This window comes from Egretta garzetta, unplaced genomic scaffold (genome assembly GCF_000687185.1).
Source record: "Egretta garzetta isolate BGI_Z169 unplaced genomic scaffold, ASM68718v1 scaffold197, whole genome shotgun sequence".
Lineage (NCBI taxonomy): Eukaryota > Metazoa > Chordata > Aves > Pelecaniformes > Ardeidae > Egretta > Egretta garzetta.
In genome coordinates, this window is record NW_009260274.1 from 648,163 (window position 1) to 659,977 (window position 11,815).

General features: G+C 36.5%; 1 protein-coding gene across 1 annotated transcript in view; it reads left to right on the forward strand.

The window, feature by feature from the left end:
* The first annotated feature begins 678 nt into the window (after nucleotides 1-678).
* RAB3GAP1 (RAB3 GTPase activating protein catalytic subunit 1) overlaps nucleotides 679-11,815 on the forward strand; it is a 23,161-nt gene continuing 12,024 nt past the window's right edge. Inside the window, 13 exon segments of the mRNA XM_035897867.1 lie at nucleotides 679-809; nucleotides 2,113-2,242; nucleotides 2,466-2,544; nucleotides 3,208-3,327; nucleotides 3,942-4,107; nucleotides 4,696-4,795; nucleotides 7,235-7,316; nucleotides 8,144-8,212; nucleotides 8,906-8,979; nucleotides 9,679-9,771; nucleotides 11,250-11,419; nucleotides 11,748-11,810; nucleotides 11,812-11,815. The exon segment at nucleotides 11,812-11,815 is cut by the window's right edge and continues 38 nt beyond it. Of these exon segments, the coding sequence (XP_035753760.1) occupies nucleotides 711-809; nucleotides 2,113-2,242; nucleotides 2,466-2,544; nucleotides 3,208-3,327; nucleotides 3,942-4,107; nucleotides 4,696-4,795; nucleotides 7,235-7,316; nucleotides 8,144-8,212; nucleotides 8,906-8,979; nucleotides 9,679-9,771; nucleotides 11,250-11,419; nucleotides 11,748-11,810; nucleotides 11,812-11,815 (1,249 nt within the window). The 5' untranslated portion in view covers nucleotides 679-710.

The window sequence follows — 11,815 nt, forward strand, 5'->3', positions numbered from 1 at the left end:
GGAGCCTCGTCCCGGCTGTTCGGCGTTACCGGCGTGTGCCTGGGCGGGGGCTCAGGCCGCAGCTGGTGAGTTGGTTAGCAGGATCTAGTCAAGCTGTTTCCGAACTGAGTGAAAGGTCTGGTTTAATAGCTCTTTGCAAGGGACTGGAATAAACGTCTAGAAGGCATATGTGTCTTTTTTTTAAGTAGCTGCCTGATTATTAAAACAGGCATCTTGTAGCTGAAGCCTTTAAAAGTTAGCAGAACAACGTACAAGAAAATTTAAGGTGAAGAATGCTCTTGCATTCGTAATGTATTATTTTTTAAAATCCTTTTTTCCAGTGACAGTGTCTGACAGGAGACAAAGATTCTAAGCGCTGTGTTATAAATCGGTATTTAGTTTGTAATTGCTTGTCAAATGCTTATTTATCTGTGAACGATGAAACAGCAGTCTCTGTTAAATGCTGCAATACCAGAAAGGGAAAAAGCTGAGATTCTGTAATCGTTGAAAGCATGCTCAGAGGAGCTGCTAAAAGTAACTATTATCTGCAATGTAAACATAGGAGGACCATTTTCTTTGTCCAAGGAAGCAACTGTTCTGTTTTTATTGTGATACTTGGATTGTTTTTGTTGTTTGTTTGGGGTTTTTTAAGGAATTCCGTAGTAGGACAACATACTGCCTGCTTTTGGGGAGCTGAATTATAATACAAGTTTGGTGTTCAGCACATACTGATGCCTTTTCCTGTCCCTAATAGATTTATTTCAAAAATAGAAGAAGTACTGAATGACTGGAAACTTATTGGGATTTCTTCGGGCAAACCTCTAGAAAAGGTCAGTTATTGCTTCTGAATTTTCTTTTAGAATTTGAATTACTAACTATTCATACAAAATTACAGGTATTGCCGTTTCCTTAGGTGTGGCAGGTAATGATTTGTATTGGGGAATTTTGCCTGTGAAAGTGGCAATCTGACAAACAGTTGCTGTAAATTTGTTGGTGGGCTGTCTGCCAAACAGGCAATTTCCCTGATACAGTTAGATCTTCGTATAGGGCCTAGTGATTTTTTTTTATTCCCAGTTTAGAATCTGGAAACATGGTTGAAGCTGTTCTAAATTCTTAAGGAGTTTCTTTTTGCCCTGCCATGTGCCCTTATCACGCCTCATGTACTTATGGTTGAGGTTTGCGTAGTACTGCTTGTGACTCATTATGTTTCATAGATTGGAGAGATTTTTTTCAAAGTCTAATTAGAGGCTTTGTAGTGCTTTCTCAGAGCCCTGTAAAATGCAAAGGAAATTGCTGAGCTCTTCTGCATACTAGTGCAAATAAGTTCAGCTGTTCTGGATTGAAGGGCTGCTATGTTTCCAGAGGACTTTTGTGGTTCTTAATTTTAGTCAGGGTACAGAGGATTCAGAACAGAAACTTCTGTTACCTGATGAACTAGTTTTCAACCTTAGTTGTCAGTGTATTCCTACACGTCTTCTTTTCTAGACCAGACCTCTCTTCTTGGATTTCTAGTGGGAAGACACCCTTTACAGATCAAAGGGTTGCCCAAGTTGCTTTGTTTTAGTAGCAGTATACAGTTCTGTACAGTGATGTTGATTTTTTCCTAGAAACTTTCCTATGCTGTATTTTTGTTTAAAAATTAATTACCCTTATACACAGAAGTTTTGCAAACTATAGATGAAAATTCATTTATCAGTGAAAGCATATTCCAAGTAAATATTAACGTAGTATTTGCGTAGGATGGTATAGATATACATAGAAACTCAGGTGGGAAACTTCTGACTTTGCCCAAAGCTCAGGGTGTATACACTTAAGATGCGTAGTTGCATATGAGAGGATATATCTGCCCCTTTATTGCCATATAGTTCTGAAGACTTCTGAGGGGGATATCTGGTCCTTGAAATGAAAATGATTATTGGCAACATGGATTTTGGCATTCAGCTACCTTTATAATGAAGTGCTTTGAGAGTTGTTTTTTTGAAGTTAAGCCATGCTTAGCTATTTAAGAACAAATACTTAGCAGGAGAAAAAGGTGAATAAATATTATAGATCATGTAGGCAGTATACTTTTTAAGGCTTATGAACGTTAACCTAAATTTATGTGATAAAATAGTATCTTTTTTTTATATGCAGGGTGTATACACCACAGGAGCATGGGAAGAGAAATCGGATGAAATTTCATTTGCAGACTTCAAATTCTCAATTACCCATCATTATCTTGTGCAAGAACCCAGTGACAAAGATGGGAAAGAAGTGGTAGAAGGTAGCTGATAGTTCTCTTACATGCCAGTAAGGATATGACAAAAGACCATTTCAGAATGTGGAATTCACTGTTCATTGATTTGCTGCTGTGTGAAATTTTCTGGGATCTGATGGCTGGGATCTGACATGTCTGTTTTTAGTATGCTTTGCATTTGACAAATTACTAATATTAATAAATTGGCTGAATGGATGTTGATGTTCTTATGTATCAATTTTTTTGACAGATGCCCTTCCTCTGCCTATGCAGGACTTGCTGTGCATGAACAATGACTTTCCTCCTAGAGCTCACTGTCTGGTAAGATGGTATGTATGCCGCCTCTCATCTTTGATACAAATAAGCATAGCAATTGAAAAATCTTTGATGCTGGCACAATCGTTTGTATGTTTTTTTCCATCAAGAGTTAAAGCTTAAGTAGAATGATTCTTTGTACTGGACACAGGAAAGGAGTGCAAAAAAAACCCCACCATAGTGGGCCTATCTTTTTTTTTTTTTTTTTCTTCAAAATATTTTTTTCTCTATTTCATACACTAAACTAATCTGTTTGTTATATTTAGAGCATTCTTGAAAAGGAAAGCTGCAGCAACAACAACCGTATTCTTAGTAATATAATCTTTAGCACATTATTGCATTGTTCTAGAGAGTTTGTTTTTATGTGTAAATAGTTACAGTTGTTATTAACATAAAGTAGAAAACTCAGGACTGGTAGACCTGGAGGTCCTCGTGTTATTTTGAGTACAGTGTTTGAATGCTGTTAGGCTCCAGTAGTTTGTGATTTGAGATTCTTCAGCACTCCATGCCCACTTAGTTCTTGACCTCTCTGAAAGAGGTACATCAAAATAACAGATTCCACAGTCTATTAGTGACAATTAGGTTATTCAGGTTACAATATTTCTAAAAAATCTGTGTTTTCGCTGATTTGCTAAAAAAAAAGGGAATGTGTTCTTTTTTTCCCCCTCTCTCTTAAGGTATGGCTTACGTGAGTTTGTGGTTATTGCTCCGGCTGCAAATAACGATGCGGTTCTTAGTGAATCCAAATGTAACCTTTTGCTGAGTTCCGTTTCCATTGCACTGGGGAACACTGGCTGGTAGGTGAAAGCATAAATCTTTTTACCTGTCCAGGTGAAACTCTTGCATCCTGCTATTGTGAGCAAAAAGTGTTAAATTGTTAACAAAATACATCCAGAGTTTGTTGTATTTGCACCATAATATTGTTATAGAAGGAATTAAAAAAGAAAATTTCCCATGGAAACTTTAAAAAGATTGATTCAATGTGTTGTTTATATTCATTATTGTTTAAGAACCTCAAAGGCTTTTAAAAGCTACTAGAAGTTGTTGGAGTAAGTGGTATAAAAAATATTACTGTTGGAAAAGCATTTCTTCCCTATGTGTGGTAACAGTAACTTTCTAATATTCCTCAAAAATATTTAGACTGAAAAATATTTAGACTGAAAATTAGGCACCTGAAGTCATGGATAGGGCTTTGCTTATGACATGACGATTTGTTAGGTGTTCCATTTAATGGTAAAGTTCACTTTTTCTGTGATTCTATTAAGCATTTTAAACTGTGTTCACCTAAGAGAAAAAGTATTTTAAAGAATATGAAATCACGTCAAAATGATGTTAAAATATCTAGGTAGTCTTAAAGACTGCAAGAGAGCATGATGTTACAAATAATCTGAAATATTCATTTTTTTTATAGTCAGGTACCACTATTTGTGCAAATACACCATAAATGGCGACGAATGTATGTTGGAGAATGCCAGGGTCCAGGAGTTCGAACTGATTTTGAAATGGTTCATCTTCGCAAAGTGCCAAATCAGTATACTCATTTATCGGGATTACTAGATATCTTCAAATCCAAGATTGTAAGTGCATCTGAATGTATATAACTGATATTAAGAACAATTATTTTATTACTTGGTTGCTTGTAGATTCAGTTTTGTCTTCTAGGGTTTGGGGTTTTTTTTTTGTAAGGATGAGGTTCACACTGCCAATACCAACAAAGTCTTTTTCTAGATAGCGTCAGTATCTAGTGATAGAGTGAAAATTGGTATGGGGTTTTTTCCTCAAGTGTTAACCACCTTCCTTGGTTTTTATTTTCCACTGCTGTGTGAAAGAATGTGCCTGTGCTGACTGCTACATTTTACAACTAATATTTATAGTCAGCAAACTCATAAAAATGCTCATGAAAACCTAATGCATTCTGGGTCAGAGTTACTTGTGAGTTAGCAGTTAAATGGAACATACGAATGTCTCATGCATTTTAGAAAGCTTCTCTACTTACTTTTATCTGTGTCTTGTTGAGCAATGGCTTTACTAGTAATTATTGGCATGTTGCAGTCCTGATAAAATTAGCTCTGATACAAGCTGTCGTAGCTAAGGCCTGTGCAAGGCCTGGGGTGTTTGAGAGGATGTACTCTTTACATTAAAACTTTCTTCTCATATTTTTAAAGGGATGCCCTCTAACACCACTGCCTCCGATTAGCATGGCTATTCGGCTTACATATGTGCTTCAAGACTGGCAGCAGTATTTCTGGCCACAGCAGCCACCAGGTAGGAGATTTGTGTCCTCCGAATAGCTTGCTTTGAGAAAAACAGCCAATGGTAAAGAAAATGTTTATCTTGCCAGAAGAATGAAAACATTTTCTGCATTACTTAAGAGAGGCTTCAGTTACAACTGAATACCATCCCACTCCCTGTGGTAGGCTAGCAAGCTTAAAGCTGCTCTGAAATCATGCCTATAGCTTGTGGTTGTGACAGGTGTTTTGGTTAGGGTTGTGCCTGGAAATACGCTTTTTTACCAGCGTTTAGAGAGACACTGATACGTCTAAAATGGTAGTATCTATGTGAAGAGGAACGAGTGACTCGCTATGGATCTGTAAAGAATTCTGCCCTGAATTCCGCAGGGATACTTTCAGATTCTAGGTGCTAGTAGCTGCTAATATTTCACAGCAGTATTTCTCAATTCTCAGATTTTAATACTTCACTATTAAAGTGTATTAACAGTGGGAAAAGGAGAAAATATTATATGGACCTCACTTGAGGTAAAATTTTGTTGTTTACACAGTGCTAAATAGGCCATGCAGGAAAAATTTCTGATCAAGCTTTTTATTATAGTAGCCTTGTATGGTGGGAAAAAGGGGAAAAGTAATGTATGGTCTTAAATCTAAAGCACATACACAAGAAGTGATATGTTTATGCCATAGTGATGCTACTTAGGAAAAATGGAGTGAGTTTGCTCACTTGGTAATCTCACAATTAACTTTCATATGCTTGCTTGGTGGTAATACTTTCTTCCTTGGGTGTCAAGGATTTGTTTTTAAAAGATCTATTTATATACAGGTAACATCAGAAAATAAATTGTAAACTTCTCCTGGCTCAAAGGTAGACAAATCTGTAGGGAAAAGGTAGATGTTCCTTCCTTCTTAACATACATTTTTATTAGTGATGTGGTATTTTAGACACAAGGTGGTGGAACAATTAAAATGCCCAAGCTCTATTCTTGGCTCGGTAGTAGTTTTACATAACGAGGTTAAAGTATTTAGGGCACACTTAGAGGGACAGAACCTGTGTGACCTTGGTCTGGTTACCTAAATTGTTTGGCTTTGCTTTGCTTAAAAGAAAAAATAATTCTTACGCTAATCAAAGCTATGTTTGGAAGATGTCTGTAGTAAAGCTGATCCTGGGTGCGTTGTACACAAGGAGTGTTGAAAATACATTTAAAGAGAATCCTGTTCTTTAGGGTCAGAGAAAATTGGTGCTTTTTTAAGTGATAGTTTCTCTTTGTAGCTAAACTTAATTTACCTAAAGAACTTGGGAAGCTAGTTCTACAGATTTTATTTTTTATTATTTCTGCATGCACAGAAGTCAATGTTTTCTGTAGTCTCTCTGCCTTGCTACAGTTACTCACTAAGTCAGGATCCTTGGCGAGTGATGAATGAGTTGTACCACTGATCATATCTCTTGATTTGAGCAGTTTGAATAAATTTTACTCTTTTAGAGGATTCTGGTTAAGGGAGCTATTGGCATAGTATATTGCAGAAGCTGGAGGTGGACAGCATGATTTTTGCTGCTGTTGCTACATGCAGTTGTGATTTTATGTTCATTGTGAAGAACTAGACCCATGCTTCATTACTGTCACTCAGTTAGCTTTTCTGAAATAAAACCAAAGGATTTAAATATGTCTTTCATCTTCTCTGAAGAAGGCTGGAGAATTTACCTGATTAAGTTGTCCAAACACTTTATCTGTTCAAATACCTCAGTTGTTTTGTATGTAAACAGTTTGCCAAGTGCATTTGAAACTAGGATCAGATGTTGCAATAGCATTGTTATAATGTCATTGCAATACATTATTACCCATTTAAATTGTTGCTCAATGAGTGCTGTCTATTTTTGGTTTATATTTTTGAAGGATATGACATGGGAAGTGGCTGAGGATGCTGGGAGGCATCTTTTATGTACCTGGAATAACAAGGAATCTCCCAGATCATTGGGTTAAGTCTTTAAGTGCGGGAGACATAACTTATCACGCTTTTCATAAAATTGTCAGCCTTTTAAAAGTAGCTGTTTTTTCACTCTGCAGAGTTGCTCTTCTGATGTCTCCCTTTTCTGCTTGGAACTGATTTCATGCCTAAATATTTTTATGGCAAATTTGTGTCTTGTATCAACATTGACTTTTTAAGGCTGCCTTAATAGCCATCAGCTTTGCCTGTATGAAGGGAATAAGCTTCCTTCAACACAGCTGACGGGAATTTTATCTGTCTTTTTTGAACGTCCAGTTACATGATTAATTCCCAGTTTCTGCTGGAAACAATTATTTTGACTATGTGCTAGGATTGTGTTTTCAGAGCTCTGTCACCTTAGCTGTTCAGCTATTTTTCTCTGGTCATCTACATTCTACATGCTACAGTCTTTTTACTGTGAAATTAAGATTATATGCTTCTTAAAATATTCCATAAATTCTGTATGGAAAATGTATTGATCTGTCTTCAGATATAGATGCTCTAGTTGGGGGAGAAGTTGGAGGCCTTGAGTTTGGGAAGTTACCATTTGGTGCCTGTGAGGATCCTATTAGGTAAGATAAGAGTTCAGAAAACTGTGTTTTATGACTTCCTTAATGGAGGACTTCAAGGTATGTTATTTAAGATCTTAGCTTTGCCTGCCGATGACTTAGTATGTCCCTAATAGATGATTTAATTATTCAAGTACATAAGAAACGTGTGAAAAGTAATGGTCTAATAGCAAATAAGACCATTTGCAGAATTGTCTAATGATATTCAGAGTTGTAGCTCATAAATCTTTCACCATAAACTTCCGAAGTTTATTAATTTATCTCTGAAACTATTATGTTGAAATATACCTTAACTGGAGGTAAACTTTAAAAATGGTGTGCCTTCATTCAAGGATTGGACTCACTCTCATCTTTTACTTCAACATTTGCAGAAGACTTAAATTGAGAGGGTCTGTAAACTGAGTTATTACAATCTCTCTATGTCCTCTTCTGAGCACCCCATCACCACTCACGACATGTAGGAATCATTTTAATGTATTGGACAGTGTTTAATGCTGTAGGCAATTCATGAAAGTTGTTCTTTCCTCTGTATCTGGATACCTGGAATACAATGCACAATCTCTCCTTTTGTAGAGAGCAGTTGTGAAAGATTCCTGTATGCCAGGTACTAGTAAAGTTTAATGCAATACTAGGTGTCGTGCTGTAGAATAACCAACAGAATGTATGCAGCGAGAAAACTCATTGGAAAACATGCACATTTCTGGATGTAGCTGCAAAATACATAGAGGGACTTTCATATGGACCATCACAAATATCTTTCAAGATCTTAACTATGATGGAGAGAACACTTTCTACTAGCACTGAAAGGTTTAAATCTTGTTCTGTTTCAGTGAGCTTCATTTAGCTACTACATGGCCTCACCTAACGGAAGGTATAATTGTCGACAACGATGTTTATTCGTAAGTATTTTGTCTGAATTGCAAATATCTAGAAGTGTACTTTATTTGTTAACTACTGCATTTTAGTAATGTCTAAAACATTGTGAATGGCTTTGTGAAAGACAGAACATCTCATTTGGGAAAATATCTTGTGATATGCATTTCTGTGTGAGAAAATATTATTGTATCGTAATCTCAACGGAAAACACACCTCCATATTTGGACATATTCTCAGGGTAGACTTAAAAGTTTTGTGTATTGTGTATTTTTTGGAAAAGGTGGTAGTGGAATGTGGAAAGCAAAAGAATTAACTGATTGACATCCCTCTCCCAAAAACTATCATCCAGCTCTGCTAAGCTTCCTAAAGAGGAGGAACAGTGTATACTGATACCTAAGAAAGAAGAAAAAAAAAAAAAGTAGTTTATTATTTTAACTAGCGAAGAAATGCGTTTTCAACATTATTACACTGTAAAATAAGACAATTTAGTTGTAACTGAATTGTTCTGATGTGTTTCTTACTCACGTTACGTATATACATGAGTACAGGGACTTTTGCGTTTTAGTGTTTGTCATGTTCTCCTATGTAATGTGGTGTATGTTATGGCTTCTGTGGCCTACCTGGCTATGACATTTAATTTATTGAGAATTTGATACTCATCTCTTGCATGCTTATGGTGACAGCATGACACTATTTATTTATTTTTTTTTTTTAAGTGACCTGGATCCTATTCAAGCACCCCAGTGGTCCGTAAGAGTCAGAAAAGCAGATAACCCTCAGTGTCTATTGGGTAAGACATCAGAATTCCCTATCTTCTCTTATGGCTTTTAAGCTATTAAATTGTGAAGTTAGGACTGAATTGTTGGTTACCTGATGACCTCTGTTTCCTCACTCCCCTTATGTTTTTGAGTGGGTAATATTTTGGGCTTCTTTTTTCAAGAACACAAGCTTTGCAAAAACATGAGTGTCTATTGTAGGTTAATCTGTGTCTGTGTACCATGAACTCCACTACTGTTCTTACTTCACCAGGTTCCAGAGAATAAGCATTTACTCTGTGTTCTGTGAAAATTTAGATTTCCTAGAATCTTTAAATTCTATTAAATGCCTTCTGCATATATCCATTTCCTTAGTTGAATCAATCTGACAGGCAGGATTGGTGTGCCTGGACACCTGTACTATTGTCTGTCCTCTCCTTTTAGCTTGTGGGGAAATTAAGATGCTGCAGAAGTTTCATCTTGCTTTGGGTGAAGAAGTGGATTAAACTGCATGCAGAACTGTGCTCTGGAGAGGTGGCTGATAGCTGTCTAGGTGTGCATTTTCCTAAGCTTTAATTATGTGGTTTAAAGATACTTGTGCTTCAGAATAAATTATCATGTTCTTTCAGATGAAATAATAAGACTTACTGTCCCTCAGGCATCATTTTGAGATAGCTTATTGTTCAATGAGATTTTAATTGAGTAGTTGTTCAGAACTTTTTTTCCTCTTATAGGTGATTTTCTTACTGAATTCTTCAAGCTTTGCCGTCGGAAGGAGTCAACTGATGAGATACTTGGAAGGTCTGCATTTGAAGAGGAAGGAAAAGGTAAAACTAAAATCTTGTTGATTTGTGTTATTTGTTTTTAATTGTTTCATGTTATTTTACCTTCCCTATCCCTGACTTCAGATTGGTCAGTATTTATGCTTGTAACTCTTAGACATTTTCTGTAATACTGCTAGGAATTTTCTGGTCAGTGCTACATGGTATAATTTCTCATGAATTCTAGGCAAACTTAGCTCCCAAAGTCCCAGAGGACAATTGCCACTGTTACGTTTTTTGGGGGTTTTTTACTGGTAGACAAGAGTTTAAAATTTTACTAGCTTGTACAAGAGTTGGTTTTGAGCGCACATCAAAAAGATTTGTCAGTATTGTTTTATGTATTTTTGTATTTTTTCCACTTTTTTCTGCTTTTTTAAGTATTATGTAGTGCATGTTTTAACAGCCAGTTTAAAGAGTCTTTAATCTGTTTGAAAGGCTTTGCTGTCACCCTCTCCATTTTAAGGAATTTAATGAAAAAACAAACCCAAGCAAACCAGAATTATCGGACCAACAGGTCAGACTTTATCCCAACAGTGTAGATACTGACATCTTTTTGATGTCTGTCCCTTTCTTTCGCTTTTCTTGCTGTATGTGGTGAGCATTCCCTTCCTTCCTGCCTCTTGTCACGTTTTCTTCCCTCCAAATATGGCCTGTATCAATATATTTTCTGTGGTTATACTTAGTTTTGAAGGAGCTCACTAGTTAATTTAAAAAGGTGTTAAGACTGAGTAGGGTATGTATTACTCCTAGTACTTGACATACAGTCTCTTTAGCCTGCCTTATCTCTAATTTTCTTGAAATGTTTGCCAAGATGAGGTTTTTCAGGCTGCTGGTAATTATTCTCTTAAATTTGTTTGCCCTCTTTTTAACAATGGTAGTTCATTTTATTGTAAGAGAGGTTCTAAAGTTGACCAGCAGCAACTCTGGAAAAAAACCTTGTGATTTGAGGGGTTTACCTGAGAACTCCAAAATAGAATTGTGCTTACACCAAGTAAGGTCACATATATAGTGATTAATACTGGATTTATTTAAGGTTTATCTAAAGCTCCAGTATATGTTTGAGCAGTCTTTGTTACTCACAGTGTATTTATTGGTGGTATCGTGTATAAACAAAGTTTAAACACTGGCTCTTCAGCAGGCTTTTGCTGATACTCTGCCAGTAATTGTCTGTACGTATGCAGTACTACTGCAGTAGTGGTGGCAGGCACTATCTACAGCCAACTCAGTTTAGACTTCATTCAGTAAATTAAATCAAGGACAATCTGTGACTCCTTTGTGACCTTATTCTGCTGCTTATCTCTGTGGCTGAGAACAGTGAATATCGGGTATGGAACCTGACAGCACAAGGGTGTAGCTCTGGTTAACAGGGTGTTAAAAATCAATACAAGTTCAGTAGACTGAATGCAACAGGTGAACTTTTAAAGAGAGATGGTCTTGTGGGCTTTTTTTTGTTTTGTTCTAATTATTTCTACTTTATTCTATAGAGGTTGCTGATATTACCCATGCTTTGTCGAAGCTCACAGAGCCAGCTCCAGTCCCAATCCATAAATTATCTGTCACAAATATGGTTCACAGTGCAAAGAAAAAAATTCGCAAACACAGAGGCGTAGATGAGTCACCTTTAAACAATGAAGTTCTGAACACTATTCTTCTGGTAAGTGAGCTGTCCATGCACATTAAATTAATATAAACCATGTATTTCATGCTTCCACTGACGCATTTGGTTTATAGTTTACAGCAGAATTATAAATAAAAGTATCTGATGTCAGTTCCATTATTTGAATTGCATTTATCAGCTTCTTGAAATGGCCTAAGTTGTTTCAGGTCTGTGCAATATAGGTGGGCTGAAAATGGACTCTGAACTCTGCTAACAGTTTTAGTTATAGGGATTGTGGTATGTAACCAGCAGTAGCTTTATGGAGAAAGTGGGAAAATCAGGGAAAACATACTGATGGAAGTTTGGCTTTTTTTGTTTCTTCAAGTTCTTATTTCCTGATGCTGCTGACAAACTTGCAGATGGATTTTTAAGCAGAACTAGCACTTCAGCAGG